This window comes from Rutilus rutilus, assembly GCF_951802725.1.
Source record: "Rutilus rutilus genome assembly, chromosome: 6".
Taxonomy (NCBI): Eukaryota; Metazoa; Chordata; class Actinopteri; order Cypriniformes; family Leuciscidae; genus Rutilus; species Rutilus rutilus.
Genome location: NC_140214.1, coordinates 17010589 through 17037337, shown reverse-complemented (window position 1 = coordinate 17037337; position 26749 = coordinate 17010589). Strand labels below are relative to the sequence as shown.

Sequence of the window (26749 nt, the reverse complement as noted above, 5' to 3'; positions counted from 1 at the left end):
TAGTTTGATTAGTCGTGTCAAAGTATTCCATGCGCCTGGCTTCATGTAACACACGGATATACACTTCGCAACTGTCATGATTCAGAATGGCATTGAATATTCAACAGGATTTATTTTGATTCACTTATTGTTATACGCCATATTATCCTACTATTATATGTATTTGTATTTTGTAGATTGGCGTATGTACAAGATTAACGAAAGGAAAGAAAAACAAAGGTGACCGTCAGTGTTTCATTAACTGCGAAAATGTAACTGGATTTATAGAACTACAACCGCGTACACAAAGAAGACATGTACAAAACATGTACACAGTCAAGTGGAATAACAGCTCTGAAATGTATATTTTCATTTGTTAAAGAGAATAAAGGTTAAATGTAGCCAGAGACACTAAGACCTCTCATAACGGACAATGGCAAACAAATACAGATTATTTTTTCTTAGATCAGCCCAGCAGGTGTTGAGGTGTGTGTACAGCACGAGATCAGTAACGTTACCTTCCATAAATCAAATTTACTCCACAAAACCATCTCTTCCTCCAAACTCTTTGGCATGGGCTTATGAATTCTCCAGAACCTGCTCTACTTACACTTCAGGTAATGTGACCTTGAACAAGACTTTGTATTTGTTATTGCCTTTAAAAAAAAAAATCTATTTTCTTCTTCTTGTAGGTCAAAGCAGTTTTTCACAGAGAAGCCACACGTGTGGAGAACTGTGCTCCAGGCAAATAGATGAAGAAGTTACTTTATGTGGCTGGATTCAGTACTTGAGGTTTGTATGGACGCTCGTTTCCATCACAGAATAGAAAAAAGGTAGTTGCCACGTTTTATCTCAAATTCTGACTTTTTTTCCTCACAATTGCGAGTTTATAGCTCAACTCTGACATTTTTTGTTCACAATTTTTAGAAAAAGCACCAGAAGCATATAAATAGACTAGTGACAAAAAAGTGAGAATTGTGAAATTCTTCCATGGGTTAAACAAAGTAGCAAAATTGCGAGATGTAAACTCAGAATTTTGAGGGGAAAAAGTCACAATTGTGAGATAGAAAGTCACAATTACCATTACATTTTTTTTGTTCTATGGCAGAAACAATCTTCCATAGGTTTGAGACACAAGGCTTATTCTTTTCGAATATCACTGGGCCACATCACTATAATGCAGCACTGAGGTACTACTCGACCTCAGTGCTGCATTTGACACTGTCGATCATAACATACTTCTTGACAGGCTGGAAAACTGGGTGGGGCTTTCTGGGATAGTCCTAAAATGGTTCAGGTCATACTTAGATGGGAGAGGTTATTATGTGAGTATAGGAGACCATAAGTCTGAGTGGACATCCATGACATGCGGAGTCCCTCAAGGCTCAATTCTTGCGCCACTCCTGTTCAACCTGTATATGCTCCCAATGAGCCAAATAATGAGAAAGAACCAGATCTCTTACCACAGCTATGCAGACGACACACAGATCTACTTAGCCCTTTCGCCTAACGATTACAGCCCCATTGACTCCCTGTGCCAATGCATTGACGAAGATTATTGTAATGGACTCCTCACTGGCCTTCCCAAAAAGACCATAAGACCGCTGCAGCTCATACAGAACGCTGCCGCCAGGATTCTGAGCAGAACCAGAAAATATGAACATATCACACCAGTCCTCAGGTCTTTACACTGGCTCCCAGTTAGATTTAGGATTGATTTTAAAGTATTATTAATGGTATACAAATCATTCAATGGCCTAGGACCTCAATACATTGCAGATATGCTCGCTGAATATAAACCCAACAGATCACTCAGATCATTAGGGTCATATCAGCTAGAAATACCAAGGGTTCACTCTAAGCATGGCGAATCTGCTTTTAGCTATTATGCCAGCCGCAACTGGAACCAGCTTCCAGAGGAGATTAGACGTGCTCCTACTGTAGTCACATTCAAATCCAGACTCAAAACACATCTGTTTAGCTGTGCATTTGCTGAATGAGCACTGTGCCGCTGTTCGACCGACTGTTTGTACTGGACTGTATTTTATTTAATTTTTCTAAACTGTTTTAATTATTCTTATTTCTTTTTATTATTTTAATTTCTTCTATGTAAAGCACTTTGAATTGCCATTGTGTATGAAATGTGCTATATAAATAAACTTGCCTTGCCTATAACACATTCTCTGTTCTTGACTTATTAGGCAAGATCTTTTTGTGATCTTGAGAGACTTCAGTGGATTGGTGCAAATTCTTATCCCACAGGATGAGGTAGCAAGCCAATTCTCTTTCTTGTTTTGTGTTTTATAAACTAATTCTGATGCTGTCCACATGTTGGTTTATTTGTTGGTGTTTTCACCATAACATTTTTCTTTTGACACTTTAATTTTTTTAGTCTAAATCTGAGCTGAAGAATGCTTTTCTTGGCCTCACGGTGGAGTCGGTCATCATGGTCAAAGGACGGGTCAGGCGTAGACCAGAGGGACAGGAGAATAAGGTTGTTATGCCTGTTCAATTGCACATAAAGAGAAAAGTCTGACACTGTACTGTTTATTGTGAAATGTGTGTAAAATTGTCCTTTTTATTCAATATTAGACAATGTCCACTGGAGACATTGAGGTCTGTGCTGAGAGCATGAAAGTGCTGAATACCTGCCGAAAGCTGCCGTTTGAGATTAAAGAATTTGTCAAAGTAAGTAAATATGATAAAACAAAGTGTTGCATGCATTACTTTTTTAAATTAAATTTTGCCTGCAATATTTCTAGGGTGAATCTCACGAAGAACAACATATCATTCAGAAGGAAAAATTATGTGCATCACCATTCAAAAATGTTGGTTCCTTAAAATAATGTTTTTGAAAGAAGGCTCTTATACTTACCTATTCTTCATTTATTTGATCAAAAACACAGGAAAAACAGTAATATTGTGGATTATTATTACAATTTACAATAACTGTTTTCTATTTTAATATATTAAAATATAAGTTATTCCTGAGCTGAATGTTCAGCAGCCATTCTTCCAGTCTTCATTGTCAAATGATCGTTCAGAAATCATTCTAATATGCTGATTTGGTTCTCAAGAAACATTCCTTTCTGTTGTCAGTGTTAAAAACAGTTATGCTGCTTTATATTTTTGTAGAAACCGTGATAGATTTATTTCATTTTCTTTATAACAATATCATTTATTTATTTATTTATCTATCAATTTAATGCATCCTTAATGAATAAAATTAATAATTTCTTTTTAAAATCATGCTGACCCCAAATGGTAGTGTATGTTTTGCAGAAAAAAAATCATATTCAATCAAAAACATATTTTTAGGATTTTTTGTTGTTGTCATTTTTATAACCATTAAACAAATGTATATTGTAATACAGTAATTGTGTCTTGCCTGGAGACAGTGTTTTCATTTGTATTGCTATTATTATTCAAATTAGTGTTAATTAAAGGCTAGACATATAGTGCAAACAATTTTTTTGTTGCATTTTTTTGTTTCTATTGGCTTTAGCTAAAGGCTTCAGCCTACACCATTTTCAATTATTATGTATATTTTGTCATTTATCATGAAAAGTTGTCTATGGGGACCGAAAATCATTTTTTGCTGAATTGAAAAAATGTAATTAAATATGGCCCTGGAGTGTTTCTTGACAGTGTTTGATAGTCACTCTCTGTCATTTGCTGTGGAATAACCAATGCATTTAATTCCAGATGGATGTTATTTTTATTATATGAGGTTCATTGACCAACAGTGTTTGTGATCCAGACAAAAATTGTTGTCCAAGTAGCATAAAAAAATCCATTGATACATTTCATCTTAATTCTTTTTTTGTTTGCCTTGAAGAAATCAGAATCCCTCAGGATGCAGTATCGTTATCTTGATCTTCGGTCACCCGGGATGCAGTACAATTTAAGACTGAGATCACAAATGGTGATGAAAATGAGGGAGTACCTTTGCAATTTGCATGGTGAGGATTAACAGTGGAATTTTCAAACTTGTGCATACAGTACATTTGCTTAGTTAATGTACCCCAATACTCACTGAGCATTACCTGTCTTTTCCCAAGGATTTGTGGATGTGGAAACACCAACGTTGTTTAAAAGAACACCTGGGGTAGGTATTTTTTACGGTATGAATCAGTTTAATTCGTATAACCAAAACCAAAGACTTTAGATATACAAAGACGGTACATTTATATCGCTTACGAATGGGACAAAGTACAAAGTGCAATATGGTGGGATAAGTCCCATCCTCTAAACAAAAGAGTCAATCAGTACTTGGTAAAGTCATCGAGTCACCGCTGCTGCTGTTAGAAGTTTCGGCATAGAAACAGTCAGTGTTCTGAGACTGCTAAGGACTGCACATGCGCATTGGCTGGTCTAGCATGAAAAATACGCTTTTTTTAAATGCTATTTGAGCAACATTTATGTGACATTTCAAATCAGAAACAACATCTGACATGGACTATGTTATTTAAATGTGGCAGTTTTTTAGATTTCAGGATTCCCCTATTCAAATAGATAGGATGCCTGAAATAGCTGCCCAGAGGCATTGCAAATATGTCTGCCAAGTGAACAGACTTTCCTTGAAAGGGACTTTGCCAAATCTTAAGACCATTTGCTTATTCAGATACACAGTATTTTGTATTTCATAGGAATCTATGCTGTGCTACTCTGCACATTGTTTAAGTATGGAAATGTTCAAAAAATAAATTATACATACAAGTTACAACAGCTGTGCTTGTGATTTGGATGCACTTCAAGTGATTTCAGGAATTAAAAAACGTGGCCATGAACACTAAGAATCTAAGAGTATCTCTTAACTTCCAACATTGTAAATTGCACTTATAATCAAATAACACAAAAACAAATATAATACTTACTGAGCTAAATCCAAAAAATGAAAGAGAGAGTATTGTGCAAAATACTAAGCATAAAAACATTTGTAATTGCAGAAACGTTTCATTCATGAGAACTTATTTTACAATGCTTCTATGGTGACTCATGCTTCTGTTTCTTGTTTCCTGCAAGACACCCCTGTAAGGCTTGCCCAAACAACAAACTACAGCTGGTGCAAAATATTGCCAGATCATTACCCGAAATTTTGTGAGCAATCACATCACTCTGGCTTCCTGCCTCGGGCTTTGTTGTGCTAAGAACTTATACATCTGTTTCAAAGTTTTATAACTTTTAAAGCTTTGACACATATGTATGATAGTTTGAATGCTACCCACTTTATCCGGTGTTACTGGAAACTTTAGGTTGTGGAATAAATGAATCATGAGTGAGAATAGTGAGTGGATTTATACAGTGGCATCGGTACTAAAAGCATTTATTAAATTTTTCTAGCTTTTTTTACTTTCACGCATAATGTGTAACATGATCGACACACTTAAAAATGATTGCATATTCCAACATTGAGATATGCATAACTACAGTGTTTTTTTTCTGTACTGTTGTCACTTTCATTTCAGTGCATCACAAGAAAGCTTAGATAGATAGATAGATCATTAACCCTCTGGTGCTCCTCATTTGGGTGTAGCACTTGTTATCTTCGTGGTCAGAAGTAACCGGTCACCTGAAAATGAAACTTCCTCCAGCTTTACCCCAGTAAAACCAATGTAATTTATTTTTGTTAAATAATATTTTTTCTTTTGTATTTTGAGAGGATTTGATGGTACTTATTAATATTTATGCAATAATTATGGTACATTTTTGCCATTGAAAATTAAAAAGAAAAAAAAAATCTAATTTTTTAAAATATTTTTTAAATTAATGCAGTATTTGAAGTCAGATTAGCGCCATCTGTTGAGAGAAAATAAAATAAAACATGTAATTTCATGGTGTAACCACTAGATGCCTGTACGGCTCTCTATGTAGAGGCTTGTGAATTCTCTAGTAGTTCTTGGTCAAAATGACTTTTTAGAAATCCTCAAATAATACTTTTGTCAAGGTTTATAAAAAAAAGAATAATCATTTTGATGTGAAGTGTACATGTTTTTGCATTAGGCTATTATTACTACAGTCAAACCTGAATACAGAGAAAGCATTTTGTTACACGTAACATTAAATTTCAATAAAAAATGTACAAAAATAAACAGGAATGCTTTATCACAGCTTAATCCATCTGGATCCGATCTCATTTCAACCTCTTATTTCAGTCTTCTGACTCAATTATGCTGGTAATGGCCCTACCAGTTCATTTGTGTTTATAGTTTTGTGTGTGAGTGGGTGGTTCTGTTTTGCACTATTGATGTTTTAGAGTTTCACCCCTTCATTGCTGAGCACTTTTTTTCTGCATCGTGGCTGATTTGTAGATTGTACTTTTTTGTCGATTTCCCATTCATTTCCAATGGTCGGTCATTTTTGACCGAAGAGCACAAGTGTGACTATTTGTTTTACGACCACTTAGCCTGCTCGAATCATGCCCTCATTTTTTTTGTGTGTTCACATTCCAAATGCCATAAAAGTCACCAAGTTTCGGACCATTCCGATGAAGCTGTGATTTATTTATTTTTTTTAAGAAAATGTTCCAGTCAGAAATGACCGAAGAGCACCTTAAAACACTTTAAAAAATATTTTTCCATGCTTTTTCTCACCCCGTGCTACATTATTTTTGCTTCTCTCTTTTATATTTCATAATGTGACTTACATTTATCAGATTGGCTTGGGATATTCTGGCTGATTTAGTTCCCAGTCAGAGGCAGGAATACACACTGTTTATTCAAGTGTAACTGTTTTTCAGGGTGCCAAAGAGTTTGTGGTGCCATCTGGAGACCCTGGGAAGTTCTACTCTCTTCCACAAAGCCCACAGCAGTTCAAACAGCTTCTTATGGTGGCTGGCATAGACCGGTACAAAAATCATATTTCTTATCACATTTTCTTGCCTTTTTCTAATTCCTTTATATTCATAGATTGTTGTCAGATGCTTGGCACATTCACTAAACTGCTTTCACTGAATGACAGACAGCCCCTTGAAAACAACTTTTGGCCACATACTCTTGGAATCAGATGGTATTATTCGTAGCTTTTAGCAGCTCTGGAATTTGCAGAACTGCATTTGTTCCAATGCTGTATGAAATGCCAAAACAGTGACATGTATGCGGCATGTACAGTGTGATATGCTTTAGAATGCAAGGACACGTTCATTTTAAACTCAAATGACGCTTCGCAGTCCAGCCAGTGAAACTCGAAATAAGATGTTGGAGCCCAACAAGTGTACTCAAATATGTAAACTGTTGTAATGAGCATAGGAAGAATTTTTGATCATCTAAAAAAGTACACAGTGATTGTAAAAATGGTAAAAAAAAAAAAGTTATTTAAATTTGTAATAATATATCAGAATTTTACTGTATTTTCGGTCAAATAAATTAGCTGTGGAGCGCATAAGAGACTTAAATCTTACCAACTCCAAACATTTGAATGGTAGTGTAAATTATTTATGAATTTATTATAAATATTAAATTCTTTTTCTGAGTGCACCTTTTAAATACTTAAAAAGTTCTTCGTGAAATAAAGTTGGAGTGAAATCAGGCGAACAAAAGTGTGAGAGAGGGTGGCAACCACCCAGAACACACTAGCATTGTGTTAACATTTTTATACAGGCAAGCAACTCTGTCAGTGTCAAATCAGAAAATGCAAAAGTCTAGTTTCTATTAGATTTTGAAAAATGATAATGACCACAATAGAACCATTTTCATTTAAATTTTGGCAGCACGTCTCTTTGAATTAATAGTTGCGCTAAGCTAGGACTGCAGGCTAGTTCTATGAAAAGTCTGTCAAAGGAAAATGATATGCTATGCATGATTTAAAAATGTCATTCAATTTTTGGCCCACAGTCACTTACGTGCTGGTTATCTCCTGCAATCTCAGGTACTTTCAGCTCGCTCGCTGCTACAGAGACGAGGGCTCCAAGCCTGACAGACAGCCTGAATTCACACAGGTAATGATGTGCTAAAGGTTGGGAGGAAACATGTAGCACATCTGACGATATCTGTGAAGCTGGGGCTCGCTTCTGATGTAGCTGAATATTGAGTGTTTTAATGACGTGACTTGCTCTAACTCCCATTCATGAGGGTTAGAGCTGCTAATAGGCTCACTCAGACTAAAGACCCCAAAAGACCATTTTGGTTTTGTTCAGACAGCCAGCAAAAATAAAAAAAACCATTTTTTTTTGTGCATTCAAGTCAAATCCGAGTAGTTGTTGATGATCTGAATTGCAAAAAAAAAAAAAAACATATAGTGTCTTAAACCCGATCCAAACTGCATTCAAAAGTGAAATCAGGTTTTATACACTGTCTGAGCAAAAGAATTAGATTTGAAAAACAAATCAGATTCATTTGCAGTGTGAACAAAGCATTTTGGCTTATTTCTCTCTTCTGTGTTGACACATCTTTTAGGTGGATATTGAGATATCCTTTGTAGACCAGGCTGGAGTCATGAGTTTGATTGAAGGCTTGGTCCAGTACTCCTGGCCAGAGGGCAAAGGACAGATTAATGTTCCCTTTCCCTCCATGACTTATGAGGAAGCCATGAGAGACTACGGAGTTGACAAACCAGACACTAGATTTGGGATGAAGGTGACCGCACTTTCTTTCTTTGTACACATCATCCTAGATTGGACGTAAGACATCAATGAGGTTGTTTGCATGCTGGCCGTCCTTGGTGTCACGCTGTGCTGGCATCCTGTTTCCCCACACATCACAGATTTTCACGCGGTGCTCAACAATTAAAAATGAATCTCTCGTGATGCGTTCTCTTGGACCGTTGTGCGTCCTGAATGCATTCAGTTCTGCTTGTAGATTTAGAGCGCTTTGCTGAATCTGTGATGTTTTAGCATTTAGAAAAACAAGAGATGAATATTAAATACACTACTGTTAAAAAATTTGGAATAAATAAAAAGAAATGAATACATTTATTCAGCAGGATGCATTAAATGTATTAAAATTGAACGTGAAGACATTTATAATGTAACATTTTTCCTGAGAAACAAAGTATTACAGTTTTCAAGTAGATTTTAAACAACTCAACAGTTTTTCGTTTTTACATAAATTTTAAACAGCTCAACAGTTTTCAACACTGATAATTGTAAGAAATATTTTTTGATTACCAAATCAGCTTATTAGAATGATTTCTGAAGGATCATGTGACACTGAAAACTGGAGTAATGGCTGCTGAAAATTCAGCTTTGCCATCTTATAATTAAATTACAGTTATTTTAATAGTAATAATATTATACATTATTACTGTTTTTCTGTATTTTTGATCATATAAATGCAGCCTTGGTGAGCATAAGAGACTTCTTTCACCCCAAACTTTTGAATGGTAGTGTATATATGTTAACTACATTTCCTTTTATATTTTTACTTTTCTATTTGTTTGTTTTATCTTGACTTTTAAAATACACCTATCTTTATTTCATAAGATATTATTAAAGTACTAATTTTACAAGTACATTTTAAATGTTAAAGTAAATTTGCACAAATTATCTTGTTAATACATTCTCTTTGTGTATTGCCTTCTTAAGGCTGATGTAATAGTTGTGGCCTGAGTTAATTCTGATGTGTTTTCTTGTATTCAGCTTGTGGATGTCACCACGGCATTCCAGGGAACGCAAATCGAGTTCATCAAAGATGCACTTCTTGAACCTGGTGGCTGCATTCAGGCTATCTGTGTCCCAGAAGGAATGGCAAGTATAGAATTTGGAGATTCTGTTACTGATGCCCCAACACTGAATCAACACCATTTAATCGACAGCACAGTGTAGTCTGATTTCCAAACAAAATAATCTTTTGAGTTTATTTCAGTGCTTCAAAATTGACAGTGCAATTAGTGTTGCCTGGTTTACGAACAAACATTTATTATCATAAGCATACTATAGTGATTCAGGTTAAGACAAAAACATGTTTTGGAAGATGGATTCATGATGTACTCACTCATTATATACATTTTGTAAATTCCTTAGAACTCTCATTCCTTGTCATCGGGAAGGCACCACACCAGAAATGTGTTCCTTTTAATTCGTATTATACTGGAAATCAATGAACATAATCATTAATATAAATCACATTATTGTATTTAATCACTTATAAGATGACATTCTTTAAAAAGTTGTTACTGAATGTGTTGAGGATCACAATTTCTGTCATTCATATTTCTATGAGAGGCCGATCTCTTCCTCTTTATACTGTCTCTGGAACAGGTGAAGCTAACTGTGTGTGACATTTCTTCCACAGAAACACCTGAAGGGCAAAGACTTAGAGTTCCTCAAACAAGCAGCGAAGGCACAGTATGGTCAGGTGAGTTTTGTGTCTGTTTGCTGATGGAACACTACCAGCATTCAGTGTGTGTGCACATCATGGGAGGTCTCCTGAAATATTTATCTGAAAGTAATCAATAAGTCAGGATGATTTGGTGGTAAAACAGTCAAATGTAACACACTCCATACTTACCCTGAGGCAAGTATCGACCTCACTAGAGGGTCATGTGTTGAACGTGTGTTGTAGGCCGTCCATGAAGTCTTATAAAAGGAATGTTAGATGTATTTTTTTCCTCCACCGCATATGTAGTACATTCATAATTTTTAGCTTGTAATGATTTATATAATATAAAACGGTTTGATCAAATTTTCATGTTAATTCATGTTAAATGCTTTGTACTGAGATACAAATTAATACTAATTTGCATTTTGTCTCAGTATGCTCTTGTTAGTGATGATGCTAAGCCAAGAATCGCTATTGCTCATCCCCTATGAGCCATTTCAAGTGGATACAAAACATATCACACAACCAGTGTAGCTTAACCTATTCCCAAATGACTGACTATTATGATTTGTTTCTTTTTGGTGAATCAAAACCATAAAACGTGATCAGTGTAGTTAAAATGAAACCCAGATGATTGACTCTCATGAGTCAACCTCATGATGCCATTTTTTTGTAGTGGATAAAAACGTTTAGCACAACCAGTGTAGCCTGACTCCCAAACGACTGACTCTTATGGGTTCTTTTTAGTAAATCAAAACCATACAGAACAACCAGTGTAGTTGACTGACTCCCTGGATGAATGACTCTGATGAGCTGGTACTTTTTAGTAAATCAAACAACTTGCAAGCTGCAAACTGCAACTTACTGTGTAATATACTTAAGGCTTGTGAGACTTAAATCAGTGTAGTTTTTCCAGTAGTATCTTATAAAACAATTATTGATCAAATATGTTGCCATATTTTTTGTTTGTTTAGTATTATTTAACATAACCCCAAACTTGAAGTGTATAGTAATTTAGTACATTTAATTTAAAGGGTTAGTTCACCCAAAAATGAAAAAACAGATAATCTTTTATTCACTCTCATGTCGTTCCAAAACCGTAAGCCTTTTGTTCATCTTCGAAACAGAATTGAAGATATTTGAATGAAATCTGAGAGGTTTCTCTCCCTCTGTTGACAGCTACGCAACTACCACTTTGACTTTTTTAAAGTTCCTAAAGAGATCATAAAACTAATCCATATGAATCGAGCTGTTTAGTCCAAATTTTCTGAAGAGACACTATCGCATTATATGATGAACAGATTGGATTTAGGTTTTTATTCACATATAAACACTCATCATCAAACATAAACAGAAGCTCAACTGTTCTTGCTTGACGCACAAGGACTAACCTCATTGGTTCTTGCAGAAGCTCAAACATGCAGCGTAACACTCGAGAATGAACCTCATTGGTTCTCGCACTTCAAGCAAGCGTGCTTCAGCTTCCATTTACCATAACTGATGTGACATGACATGACTTGAAGGCCAAGTATGGTGACTCATACTTGGAATTTGTCCTCTGCATTTAACCCAGTGAGTAGTGAACACACACACCACACTGCAAACCGTGGACACACACCCGGAGCAGTGGGCAGCCATTTGCTTGAGAATCGAACCCGCAAACTTCGGGTTACCAGTCTGACACTGTCTGACTCGGTCTGTGCATTTATCAATGTTTATATGTGAATAAAAGCCTAAATTCAATCTGTTCAGGAGAGAAAGCAATCGTGTCTTTTAAGAAAATTTGGACTGAACCGCTCAATTAATATGGATTCATTTTATGATCTCTCAAATTTCATTGAAATATCTTCATTTGTATTCTAAAGATGAACGAACTTCTTACGGGGTTTGGAACGACATGAGGTTGAGTAAATGACAGAATTTAAATTTTTGGGTGAACTAACCCTTTAATATCCTTCCTAAAAAGTACATCTTGATATTTTTTTTTTACTGAATAAACTTAAATCTAATTCCTGTCAAAAGGGGAACATTGTGTTAATAATAGTCTCCTATAAAAGTCAAGAGTAATGATGAGGGACATAACTTTTTAATGTTTAATGTGGACACCACTTCGGGTGACTCAAGTTAGATTTTTGGCTCGTTTTACTTTTTACTATGATGCCGTACTTCTCTCTCTCTCTCTCTTTGCTTCCTGTCAAGTCTCTACTATCTAATAAAATAAAGGCAACTTACCAAAAATAAATAATAAAAAAAGTTATTTAAAGCTTATGATAGCTGCTTAGTTTTCCCACTGAAAACACTTTATATATTCTTCTGTCTGTATGTATAAATGTAAAGTGAACTTTGAGCTAGTGTTCTTGGCTTGAACTAAATGGCACCGTCAAAGGTGATTCTCCATTGCTATCCATTTTAGTTCAGGTCTTGGCTTGGTTTGTGTCTGGGAAACCAGCCCGCAGAGTTCTCGAAACTGATGATTGCTCAAGAGTTTGTGCCCTATGCTGTCAATGGCAATTGAATATGGTCCGATGGAGGAAATGGATGATCATTGCTGTGCTTGCGCCGTGTGTCGTACAGGAGGTGAGCGTGGCTCCAGTAAGGGCAGATGGTTCACTGAAATCCCCTCTCAGCCGGCTGCTCTCGGACACGGCCAAACAGCAGCTGCTCCAGATGGCCCAGGCCAATGCTGGAGACCTGATCTTCATCACGGCCGGACCCCGGGAGGACGTGGTGCGTATCCGCCTCCATTTTGTTCCCTGTCTTCACTGATTGATATAACCATGTTGATTCAGTTTCTTAGACGCATCATGAGAGCTCAGCGAGCATATATTTAAATAAAACTACAGTTGGGCTACAAGTACATCAAGACATTTTGCGTTGGATAAATAATTTAATGATCAGCATCCCTATTTATGGTCCTCAAGTACCTTCCCATCAGTATTTGTGCCCTAAAGTGATTGATGATTAGGTTTTTTTTTAGAAAATATGGCTTCAGAGGAATGCTGACATGATCTAATCACTTTTAAAAGAATAGTCATCTTTTCCATGCCTCGGCTCTCGCTCGGGGCTGGTGCAGATGGTGAGCTTGGCACAAAGTGAGACACTGTTTAGTCACAAAGCAGAGAAGTGGGAGATGGCTAGGGATAACTGGCGAGCTTTGTGTGCTGAGGTTGTGGGATGAATGGTGATGCTAGCTCAGAAAGCAAGAGAAATGAGAGCTGAGGGAGATCTTTCTCCTCAAATATAGTTTTAGAGATCTTGGCATTCATTAACATGTACCTGCCCCTAAATGCATGATTTTTATTAAATTTTTTTTGCTGTTCCATGAATGATCAAAAAACTACTAGTCAGATTTTTACATTTTTAAAATGACAAATCCATGGTTAGAAGTGACTCTCAAATTTTCTGTAGCACTTCAGTATGCTTCCTAAGGCTATCATAAAGTTTCTGGTTCCTAACCTGAAACATTCATAATCTTTTATGTATCTCAAAGGGATAGATCAAACTTCAAAGATCAAATTTTTTATTTTTTTTTATCATTTCCTCAACATCATATTGTTCCAAACCTGTATGACTTACTTTCTTCTGTAAAACACGAAAGAAGTTAGTATGAAGAATGTTTCAACTGTTTTTGTTCATACTATGAAAGTCAATGGACTCCAAAATAACACTGGATCCCTTTGACTTTCATTGTATGGACAAATAATTGTATAAACTAAAACTATTAATTTCAGTTTTCAGTAATTAAAATAATGCTGAAATAAAATATGAATATTAGATGAAAAACCTAAACTTAGGAAACTTAAATGAAAATTAGACATGTTGTCAACTATCTGAAATAAATTTGCTAATTACTAAAATAAAAATAAAACTATGTAGAAATATATCGAGTCCAGCCTGCAACATGTCCTGAACCTATTACCTCTTTCTGATCATTTCTTGTCACTGTTGATATCTTGTCACTTTTGACTGTTGTGTTTAGCTATAAAGTAAAAAATGTAAATTAATTTTGTCATGTTGTAGCGTCCTCTGCTGGGGAAGCTGAGACTGCAGTGCGCTGAGCTCCTTGAGCACTACGGCGTGCCTGTTCGTGACCCCTCTGTCTTTCACTTCTTGTGGGTGGTGGACTTTCCCCTCTTCTTACCCAAAGAGGATGATCCAGAGATGCTTGAGTCTGCCCACCATCCCTTCACGGCTCCAGTCCCCGAGGACGTCCATCTGCTCTACACCCAGCCCCACGGCGTATGTAGTGTCACATCACAGATAGTGGATCATCACAGATTGTCTTTTTTAACATTACAGAATCATAGCATTGCATTTTGATGGAAACAGGACAGAACAGGACAGGACATCTTGACAGTCATGAAGATTAAAATAGTAAATAATATACACTATTATTAAAATTATTCTTCTGATAGCAAAGCTGAATTTTCAGCAGCCATCAGTGTCACGTGATCCTTCAGATATCATTGAAATATGATTTAGTGCTAAAGAAACATATCTTATTATTATCACTCTTGAAAACAGCTGCTATACATTTTTGTGAAAACAGTCATGCATTATGTTCGGGATTCATTGACATTGAATAGAAATTTTACAAAGAACAGCATTTATTTTAAATAACTTTATAAATGGTTTCACTGTCACATTTAATAAATTTAATGCGATCTTGCTGAATAAAAGTATGGTTTCCTTTAAAAAACACTTTTGAAACCAAGGTTGCGTTTTTCTAGTTTTGCTGTTCTCTAAAATTTGCTCATAGTGATGATTGTCTGATATATGAGTAAATCAATCCTTGGAGTCATTTTATTCCAATGAATTAGTCAAATTGGTCTAAATTACTCATTAGCGAGTTAGTCTGAATCAAAACAATTAAAAAAAATCCTTATCCAGTAGTCACAATAATCACAAAAGGGTTGATTATAGTCTTCTTTTAAAAAAAGAAAATTTAGACGAAGATACATGTAGCATTAGATACATAACATAACATATGGTAGAATTTGTAATGAAAAATTGTGTATTAAATGAAAAGAACAATACAAAATAGAAGCATTTTTACTGGTGGTCTCAGGCATTTAGACCCCACTATGTATTTTGATGTGCATTGTACCGTGAGGTTGTTGTTGACACCCAGCACTAGTCTATGCTTTTATCACTTTGTAAGTCTACAGTCATGAGCCAAGTTTATCATAAAGGAAATGTAGGATCTCGTTCTGAATTCCACATGCTTCCCCTACCTGTTTATCTCAGGTGCGTGGCCAGCATTATGACTTGGTGCTGAATGGCTGTGAGATCGGAGGAGGTTCAATTCGTATCCACAATGCCTCTCAGCAGCTGTATATCCTGGACACGATTCTCAAGGTAATGGAACAAGAGTGAAAAATTACATAGCAAGCGAAGTGCATCATTTAATGCTACTCTGACAGCGAGTTAAAGCACCTGTAATAGATGTGTCCAGATACCCTACTGCACCATTTTCTTATTTGTGACTCTTACTTAACACCCCCGCACCACCGACAACCCGTTCGGTCGCTGTGGCAACCCATTAAGCTATATTTAACCGTCTTTTAAGAGCACAGATGCTTTGGATCTTAAGAGCCAGGGAGAAGAAAGATCACATTAGGGTGTTTTTACCCAAGTTGAGTGTGCTATCATAAGATTTGTATCTACAAAGGAAATCTTTTTGAAGGTCCATTTACTCTTGGCACTAAAGTAGATGTATGGATCTGTACGATTTATACATGCTGAGACTATGAACAATTCCCTTTCAAACTGAAAAGGCTGTGAACCAGGTCCAATGTGTCTTTTTTCCATGCTGTCTGTGTTAAAGGAAGACCCATCACTTCTTTCTCATCTATTGGAGGCTCTGGACTCCGGGGCCCCTCCTCACGGTGGAATCGCGTTAGGTGAGTGAGCATTCAATACATGCTACCTTGGACTTTCGCAAGGTTGTTGGGTACCACTGTGACGAAAGGCCTTGTTGATTACATTCTCCTGTTGGTTAAAGTGGAACGGTCATGCTCAGAAACTGAAATTGCTTGCCCAGCCAAGAAATTTTGGCAGCTTTGTTTCAGTTTGAGACTGTAAACTGAAGCATGAAGTGCCCTTGATCATTCGAGAACTTCTGTTTGGGTTTATTTCTGTGTATGGCAGAACTAGAGCTGTTTTTACAGCTTGCATAACCTGTGATACACAAAATTACCATGTTCTTGTTTACCTTATAAAGATTAAAGAGTATAAAATATGTCTTTAACATCTGAGAGAAATATGTATAATTATTAGGGATACACTGATTTTAAAATTTGAATTATTTTTATGTAATGGCCAATAATGGTTCAATAGCAGATATTATAATGATATACTACTTTGTTCCAAAAAAAGTAAAAATAAAATGAGTTGTTTTAAATGCTACAAGTGAATTTAGGCATCACAATATTATAATGTACAGTATGACAAATGGATATTCATTTTGAGATTTGCTAAATATTACATTTACAGTGTTGTTTAATTATTAAGTTAAAGTGAGCAAATGTCAGCAAATGAGTTGTCAGCAAATGTCATTTAAATGTAAAAATACGGGAAATGAGCATGCATGAATAAATACACTACCATTCAAAGTTTTGTGCTCCATATGATTATTTTTTAAAGAATTTAAGATTTTTATAAAATAGATTCATTGATGCATTAAATTGAACAAAAGTAAAAATAAAGATATTTAAAAAATCTATTTTTAATACATGCTGATCCTATGAACTTTCTATTCAGCAAAGTATCCTGAACAAATATATCATGGTTTCCATAAAAATATTACAACAGCACAACTGTTTTCAACGTTGATAATAAGAAATTGTTCTTGAGCTCCAAATCAGCATATTGGGAATATTCTGGATCATGTGACACCGAAGACAAGTAATGGGTGTTGAAGATTCAGCTAATATTTTTTAGCTGAAAAGTTGTGCATTCCTAATAATTATAAAATTGCTATTTTTCTTCTGAACAGGGCTGGATCGACTGGTGTCCATCATTGTAGGAGCTCCCAGTATCAGAGACGTCATAGCTTTTCCAAAATCCTTCAGGGGTCATGACCTCATGAGTCACGCTCCAGACTTCGTCTCTGAAGAAGATCTGAAGCCGTACCATATTTCTGTGGTCTGGCCAAGCACAGATACAGGGGGTCAGCAAGACAACTCAATGTAAGCACTAATATGTGTATTAAGTTCAGTGTTGCCATCTGTGCCCACGCTGGTGATGGACTTCAGAGCAGAAGCAGCAGGATCACTTCCTGTCCTGAGAGAATTGAGCACCATCTTCAGAGTGAAGGCCATGTCTGTGTCCTCTACATCACGAAACTCTTCTCATCTGCTGCTTGAACAGATCAGTCATGTATGTAATTAGTGTTTTCAACTGTACATTTTTAAATTAAATTTGTTTTCGTGAAAAACCAGAGAGAGCATGGCTGAATATTTCAGTAGGGGGCAGTGTTGTTCCATTCCATCTGTTTACATTGCTTCTCCCCCCTCTCCACATGCCCTGTGTTGAAGTCAGCATGCATCATATCCTACATTTTTTTCCCCCACCACCAGACATACCAAATAAAGCTACATTTCAGTTTTTTTTAGCGATGCCTTATCTGCAAAAGCAGATGCTCATTTTTCATGCCCAGGTACAGCTACTCATTACAGCCAGTGTTGTTTTAAAACAGACCTGTGAGCTGGCCGCCATGCTGTGAACACAGTTCTTTGTGTATGACATGCTGTTTTTGCTGCTCTTCCAATGACTTTTCCTTAAGTACCCACTCTATTTACATTACCATGTTTACCTGGAAGTACCTGCCCACGTTCGGTACGTTTCTATTAGTGCTTTAGAGACAATTTCAGTACTGAAACTCAGCTGTTTGATATACAGCTCTTCGTCTAGGACCGGGATCTGAACTACTGGTCTATTGACCCTCAAAACAATTTTAACATTCTGGTTTGCCCTTTTAACCTGTAGTCCTCTTAAAGGGGGATCGTTTAATTGTTATCATTTACTTAAGGTTCCTAACCTGTTTGATTTTTCTTTCTCATGTGGAACACAAAATAAGATATTTTCAAAAACATTTCAAGTTAGTGATGCATAAAAATTTCAGCAACCAAAAATACTCGCCTGAAACGGCACAAAAATGAATTTTCAATTTCAGGCAAAAAAATATTTGGAGGGCTGAAATCAGCGCTTCTCAGATGACACATTGTGACCTCTTCTATTTTATGCACACAGCATGCATAAGTTACATTAAAACTTTAAAAACTCACTTTATTGAGTTGCAATAAGTGAAATTTGTTCAGCTGAAATTTAGAGTTGCTGAAGAATTTTTCTACGACTGGTTTAATTTATTATCTGAGAACATTCTGAACTGCACACGGAGTTTAGTTCTACCAGAAAGACTCGGGAGATAAATTGATATAACAAGTGTATATTTATTAACAGGCCAGAAAGCATACATTTATAAAGTTCTTTGGCGTAGGCCCCGTCCTTAGCGCGCAATGCGAGGGTAGCGGAAGCTGCATATCCTGCCTGAAGACGAAGGCTTCCCTGGAGGTAAAGGAAGGGACCATCCTGGTGGTGGTGGGGAGGATGAAGGGGAAGGTACCATCTTGGTAGTGGTTGGGGAGGATGGAGGTAATTGGCAGCGTCAGCATCTGCGAACTCAGACAAATGTAAGTACCAATCTTTTATACTGCGAGTGTTGGCACATGATTGGTTTGAAGTGAGGTAATATATGATGCGCTGATTGAGTCTTCCTGGCAGAACTTACGCTAAAGCTTTCATTTCCCCAAATTTAATCACCAAATCATTGGCTAACTGTAAAACCTTTGGTGTTTTGGTAAAATAAAAAATAAGAATAAACAATTGGTGGATTACTACAGGTTTGGAGCAGCATAAAAGTGAGTAAATGATGAGCATTTTGGGTGTTCGCTATGTGGCACAATGATTTATATTTCACAAATAAAACGAGTATGTAAATATGCAGCTGTAGCCTTTTTTGGTTATCCTAAGTTTGGTTACGGTTGCAGCACAAAACTGCAGCGCTTGCATTATAATCAACAGGCCTGTCTACACCGTTAACTGATGGCCTATTTCTATTTTTAAACACACTGCAGCTACTCAAGCTATTTTATTTTGCCGCCCAAAATAAAATGATTTACAAATAAAATGTTTGAATTGCTTGTGTATTGATCGTGTTAAATCTTCACAATCAGCGCTTCAATCTTTCAATCTTTATTTATGTTCAAGTAACTTGACCTTTACATCAAAGAAAGTGCGATTTTCTGATCTCTTAAATAGAGCTGCTACTTCCTTGATCTGGAAGAAGAAAATTGCAGCTTTCAAAGAATGCGATCTCAGGCATCATTACTCCACTCAGCATGCGGTGCAGTCTGTTAGGTATGAGTCTGAGATGAGCTGCTCAACTCCAAAAAGATCTAACCATGCATCATTAATTGTATATAGTTAAAATCCATAGTTGTAAAACCCTGTTGCCTGGTTTCACAGACAAGGCTTAAGCTAGTCCCAAAATAAAGTGTATGTCTTACCTGAAAGCAACTTGCACTGACATATCTTAAAATGTGTCAGTGCCATTCTGCCCTACAAAGGCAAAAGGCAGCAACTTTTTTTTGGGACATTCAAGACCTCCTTTATCATGTGGATAAGTATCGAGTCAAATCCGTTGTTTGCTTGTTTTTGAGAAAATAATGGGTTGTCTTAACAGTAACTTCTAAAAGCATTGGAGAAACCAAGGCAGAACACCGTAACACCAGTTACCCTTCTTTGCCTTTTTTTTTTTTTATGCTCAAATTGAGTTAGGATACTCTATGTTTTGCCTTTGTTTAGAAGTCACTGTGCCATCCTGGAGTTATGGTATTCTGCCTTTGATTTACTGTCCATTAAAGTTTGCTGCATTTAAATTACGGTGTAGCCTGTGTCATACATCTGTCACTGAAGCACTTCTGACACACATGATACCTGAATAAAAGTGTAGGTAAAGCAAATAGTTGAGTAGCGTTTAAGTATGGCCCATTGCTCTTGAAGGGAAGAGATGGTTGATGGTTGAGATGGCTTTGAAACACAGACATCAAGGTCGAGGTAAGAAATTGTGTAACACAAAAGATGCATTAGACAAACAAATTAGATAGATCGCACTCTTCTTCATTTAGCTGCACTTTTTGCAGACAATACAAAGGCAGAGTACAGTAACTTCTTAAAAGTGATCAAAAGTCAAGTTTGAGCTCAATATATTTTTGTGTAGATAATTTTCATTACTAAACCATCTAATTGGCAAATTTCCAGTGTCCTACCTATAATTAATGTGGCTGGACAACAAAAAATCGGACTTCGGCAGACCGGCATGGTTACGGACATCGGCACAGACACCAACACGAAATCCAGCACGGACACTGGCACGGACTTGGACATAGGCATGACGAGACTCTGGTGTAGCGACCACAATGTGAGAGGACTCTGGCTTGGTTGGTACAGCAGGACTGCAGGGTTCCTCAATTGCTTCTCCCACAAAATGGATTTTTCCCCTTGGCATCCCAGAGCGAATGGGTTCATGGACACAGACACACCCAAAATGTATAAGTATAAATAGCATCTAACTACTATTTACATTGCAAAGAAAATATTGCTATTTTCCCTCAGTGTAAATAGTTGCAACTTACACTTAAACAAATAGCCGCTGCATTAAAAACATTTACGCACAAGAAAGAAGAAAGCTGCCTTATGAATAGCAATGGTGGGCCTGGACCAAGGACACACGGACACTGGCACGGCAACGGACACACCGGCATGGACACAGGCACGGGCATCAACACGATCACGGACCCCAACACGGACACCGGCACAGCCAGGGGCACACAGGCACGGACACCAACACAAACACAAGCACATTCACCGGCACGGACATTGGCACTGTTCCGGACATGGACACCGACACGGACACCAACTCGAAATCCGGCATGGACACCGGCACGGACTCCGGCACGGACATCGGCACGGACACCAGTACGAAAACCGGAACAGACACCGGCACGGACATCGGGACGATCACGGACACGTAAAATATTGCTATTTCTATATAGTGGAAATATAATCTACGGCACGGACATTGGACACCGGCACGGACATCGGAACGGACACTGGCACGATCACAGACACCGGCATGGCCTAGCACACACCGACACGGACACCGGCACGGTCACAGACACGAACACAGGCAAGGACACCAGAATAGAAACCAACACAGACACCGGCAAGGACACACCGGAATGTACATCGGCACGGGCACCAACACGAATTCCGGCACGGACACTGCCACGGACACTGCCATGGACATGGTCATGGACACCAACACGAACACAGGCACGGACACACCAGCATGGACACCGGAACAGACGCCAGCATAGACACTGGAACGGACACCGGCACAGACACAGGAACGGACACCAGCACAGACACCGGAATGGACACCGGCACAGACACCGGCACGGACACCGTTAGGACATGGACACACGGGCACGGAAACCGGCACGGACATCGGCATGGACACCGGCACGGACATCGGCACGGACACGGAAAATATTGCTATTTTTATATAGTGGAAATAGAATCTATTGCTATTTTCACTCAGTGTAACTTACACTTACACAAATAGCCGCTGCATTAAAAAATGCACGCTCAAGAGAGAAGAAAGCTGCCTTATGAATGGGCCAGGATGGCAATGGTGGGCCTGGCACGGACATCGGCACGGACATTGGACACCGGACACATTTTGGAGGCCTGCCTGAGCAATGCTGCAGTGAATTGACTGCCTAAGAAGCCTACCTGATCACTATCAATAGAATTAACTGGCTATCTCTGGTCAACTCCATTCTTATCTTTTTTTTCAGGTATGCAACGCATCTACTTCTCTGGTTTGTCTCTAATTGGCCTAAATAACCAAGAAATGGCCCATGTTTGTGGATGATATACACAGCAAACATAAAAGTCAAATAAAGGACAATGAAAATTTCTTCTGGATAAGCCATGTTGTTTTGCAGTACATGACTTTCAATGACGGAAAGGTAATTATAATGTATTCCACCACAAGACACTTTTAGGCCTCCCTAATTTGTTTCTTTATAATTCTTCCTGTTTTGTAATCTCGAGGGATAGTGCTCTGTGGAGAATAAACCAAGCGATTTGACGGGAAGACCCTTTAGGTAACTTGCTAACATGGTGGGGGATAATGAGCTCACTGGCTTTATACCTTTTGTTCCAAATTTCTTTCTTTTTTTAAAGCACTCAGACGAAGGAAATAATTGGCTTGTTCTTGTATCTGTTCATCAGTAAAGGAATATAGGTTGCCTTGCCAGTGAGATTCACAATATTTATTTCTTAAAATGCGTGACTCACAGATTTTTTTGGTATTTTTGTTGTTTTCATCCAACAAACTATTAGCGATTGTTCATGTGTTGGTCTGCAGTGTAAATGGAGTTGCATGTAGGCTATTCAACATATAGGCCCCGTTTCACAGACAGGGCTTAGATAAAGCCAGGATTAGACCTTTTTCAATTAGGGCATTTAAGTATAGCTTTTATAAACGTGCCTTAGAAAAAGTGTGTCTTGAGACAAAACAATGGCACTGATATATTTTAAGATATGCTAGTGCAAGTTTCTTTCAGGTATAACAGCTCAGACATTCATTTTATTATGGGCACGGACATCGGCATGGACACCGGAACGGACAGCGGTGTTGTGCCGAATTTCGACCCCCGCCAAATTATTACCCCCCCCAGTATTGGTTAGGTTTAGGATTAGTTGTGTGGGTGGGGTTGATTAGGCAATCAGGTGAGGGGGTTAATAATTTGGCTGGGGGTCGAAATTCGGCACAACACCGGCATAGAGCTTGCTGGCTAATGCCTTGTTTGTCTGTGAAACTGGGGGATAGGGTTATTAAACTATATCATACATGGGAGAGCTCCGCCCACATCGGAATCTGATTGGTCCGAAGCAGAGCCGTTGAAATATAAACTTAACTATGAAGAAAATGAGAAATGAGAAACTGTCTCAGATCGAATTAACGCTAGATGTTTTGATATAAATTACAGACATGGCATCTGAAGACTATTTCTCTTTTTTTTTTTCTTTTTTTAAAATGTTTTATTCCTAATCAAATAAATGCAGCCTTGGTGAGCATAAGTGACTTATTTTAAAAACATTAAAAACTTACCGCTCCCAAACTTTTGAACGGCAGTACATCCCGGACTATACTAGCCATGATGTGTCAGTCTCTAGATTTTCCTGACGAGCACATTTCATGTGAGTATAGCCAGAGAATGTCTAATATGGCGAGAAGTTTCACTCTCAGTACACTTACGGCTTCTGAACTGGTTGCAGTTCCTCTCTGATTCCATATGAGGGCGCTCACAGGACGAGTGCAGAATGAATGGAGGTCTATGGCGCTATACCAATAAAAATCCACTTTTCTCAGGATATAATTTTTTGTCTAGTAATTTGAATGTTGTATTCGAAAGGAGATGCAAATAAATTACACATTGCTGGGTGTTAGATTTTTTTGAGTCACTTATTTGCTTTAAAAAGTCTTTTAAAGTGTCAATGACGTCATACACATGTACGACCAGAGATACTGCTTCACGGCAATCCTTCACTCACTCTGGTGCGTTCGCGCTCTGCACTTTCTTTTCACTCGAGGCATCGACAACACAGCTGACACAGGTAAATACACGTGCTAGAAGAGTTTTTGTTTTGTTTGTTTCTGGTCCCGCTGCGGATGACACGATGCCATCAAGCGGTATCTCTGGTCGTAATCAGTCCTTCACTGACCAATCAGCGTTCATTAGCAAAATGCTAGCGTGTTATGGGCAACAACAACTCAACCTGTAAGAAATCAAAAGGACATAAGTACTCGTTCATTCAACTTTCGACCTAAAACCCATGTTGAACTTGCAAAATCTACAATCAGATCTGAGATTTCTCAACGGCAATCGGGTGAAAGAGACAAATTTAGCTGTCTAGCCCCATTGACTCCCATTCATTTTGCACTCATGGCGATCGCCCCCAGTGGAACTCTGGTGGAACTACAACCAAAATTCGGTACAGGCTCTCCGTAGACGGGCTCTGGTATAGCTAAAGACCTACATCAGGCCAATCTGCCCTTTCAAAAATGACGCATTTCCTTTTTATGTCAGTCAGAAGGCGTTTCTCAATGTCAAGGAAGGATCCTTGACATTGAGAAACACCTCGAGTTTCAGGATTTAATGTCGCATACATACATAGGCTACTGACATTAGGCTATGCTTTCTATTTGATTGGTCGCTGTTCATTCCCAGTGGTGCTGAAAGTCTGCATTATTTAAATAAGTAGAAACGTTAAACTTCGCTATGCTATTGTCTTTTATATAATAAGTTTCAGATTATTGTGTTATTGTGTCTGATTATTGTATAGTGTGACTGACCAAATTAGTCAGGAGATAGCATGGGTCGAATATTAATTATTTTATTGTCAACTAGAAATGAGAGAGAGAGGTGAGAATTAAGATCACAACCACCTATTGGGTTGAGACGTTCAATGTCCTGTAATAATAATACATTAATATACCATTTGTTTTGTGAAGAACAAAAATATCGTACTCGAGTCTACTCCGAATATGGGGCTAGTTAGATTCAGTAACAATAACTCCCCATAACTCTCCATAACAACTGCGCATGTGCTTTCAAAGATCCTTACCACATCACACGACAAGTGGAAGACGCCTGTCCCAGCGGGAAAACTAGGTACGTATTACGTACCTAATCTGATTAATAGTCATTAATATGTATGGTCAGTCAAAAATATATTTGATTTTATATCAAATAAATGTAACAGATAAAGTACTAACTAGGTTGGGTGACGAATATGTGTTTCTGTGGTTTAATCAAGCAACGTTTAGCGTTTGCGGTAACGGTTGATTTTGTGGTTTGTTGAAGGATTAGGCCTAACGTTACACCTTTAAGTTCTAACAAACTGTTGTTTAAATTTAAAAGAGTAAATACTGACGACAGACCTGCTGTAAAATATTACGAATAAATTACTGTAAACGTGCACAGTACACATGCATTATAATTCAACGGTTCTTCTTCACTTATCATCAGTTATTGTTTTACCTCATGAATGCCCGAATGTCGAAACAAATGTTTCCATATCTAAAACTCTCATGAGTCTGTAAAACAACATTTTACACCGTTTAATTAAACAGCATATGGCTGTTCATTACAATTGTTAAACCTACAAATGTCACTGATTCTTACCATCTTTTGCATCATCCCTCTTTCAGATAGGCTAATTGTCTTTCCAGATTGTCTAGTTCTTCCATGAATGTGAGAGGAAAGACATCATCCTCACTGTCCACCACCAGCATTGGAACATTGGAACGGCTGTTATCTGCAAGGGACTGGACCACTGAAGTCAGGTGATTGATCTTCTTGTCCAGTTCATGTAGTGTCTCCAGAATTGCCCTCTCAACAGCTGCAATACGGTAGGTTTATCTGGGAGAGTATCTTTATTAAACGTAAAAATGAATAATTGTACAAATTTAGAACTTCAATTTAACGTACGTGTACATTGATCAGAGATGCAACTCCATCGTCTCACACCAGATGCACGTGCACAGAAAGCTCTTAACAGGGTTCCTACACATTTTCCATTTCAAAATTCCATACTTTTCCAGCCTCAAATTTCCAAACCTCTCTGTAGATTTTCAGACCATATTTAAAGTGCCCCATTATGCTTATTCGAATATTCCCTTTGATGCAATGTGTAATGCAGCTTTCTGTGCAGTTATGAAGACGAAAGAGCACGTGATAAATAAAGTTATTGTTTCTCAAAAGAAAGAATTGACTCTGAACCACCTAAACGAGTCGTCAGGAATTCGAATCTTACTTTCGTGACGGCTACACGTCACTGGATAACACATTTGCCTAACACCCACCTATGTTTTACGTTTTCCGCCTGTAAACAACTTGACCCGCCCTCAAACACTGTAGCTGGTTTGGGTTGTGTATGTCGAGAAGGCGCTGTTTTCTGCTCTACAAAAGCAAATTCTCTTTGTAAACAGGATGTGAAGAGTCTGGTTAAAATTACCACAGCGATACAACAGCAGTATAACCTTTTGACGAATGCTTCTAAAATCTCCATGAGGTCTAAATGAGGTTAAAGACGGGACAGTACCCACTTTATCACTAAGTATGATTATTTAATGATGTACAGAACCAGTCAAAAGTTTGGAAACATTACTATTTTTAATGTTTTTGAAAGAAGTCTCTTATGCTCATCAAGCCTGCAGTTAAAAAAAACCAAAAAAAAAAAACCCAGTAATATTATGAAATATTATTACAATTTAAAATAATGGTTCTCTTTTTTAATATACTTTAAAATGTAATTTATTTTTGTGATGCAAAGCTGAATTTTCATCAGCAAGTACTCCAGTCTTTGGTGTCTTA

The 26749-nt window shown here is 37.6% G+C and overlaps 1 protein-coding gene across 1 annotated transcript; it reads left to right on the top strand.

Moving 5' to 3' along the window:
• Nucleotides 1-14: 14 nt before the first annotated feature.
• dars2 (aspartyl-tRNA synthetase 2, mitochondrial) lies at nucleotides 15-17676 on the top strand. Its single transcript, XM_084412705.1, has 18 exons — nucleotides 15-340; nucleotides 445-596; nucleotides 672-771; nucleotides 2181-2247; nucleotides 2372-2473; nucleotides 2572-2667; nucleotides 3818-3941; nucleotides 4041-4087; nucleotides 6719-6825; nucleotides 7846-7915; nucleotides 8373-8552; nucleotides 9554-9661; nucleotides 10209-10271; nucleotides 12810-12962; nucleotides 14256-14474; nucleotides 15483-15593; nucleotides 16063-16138; nucleotides 17233-17676. Exons 1-18 carry the CDS (start codon nucleotides 306-308, stop codon nucleotides 17427-17429), a joined length of 2007 nt encoding a protein of 668 aa, XP_084268831.1. The 5' UTR covers nucleotides 15-305; the 3' UTR covers nucleotides 17430-17676.
• Nucleotides 17677-26749: the final 9073 nt, after the last annotated feature.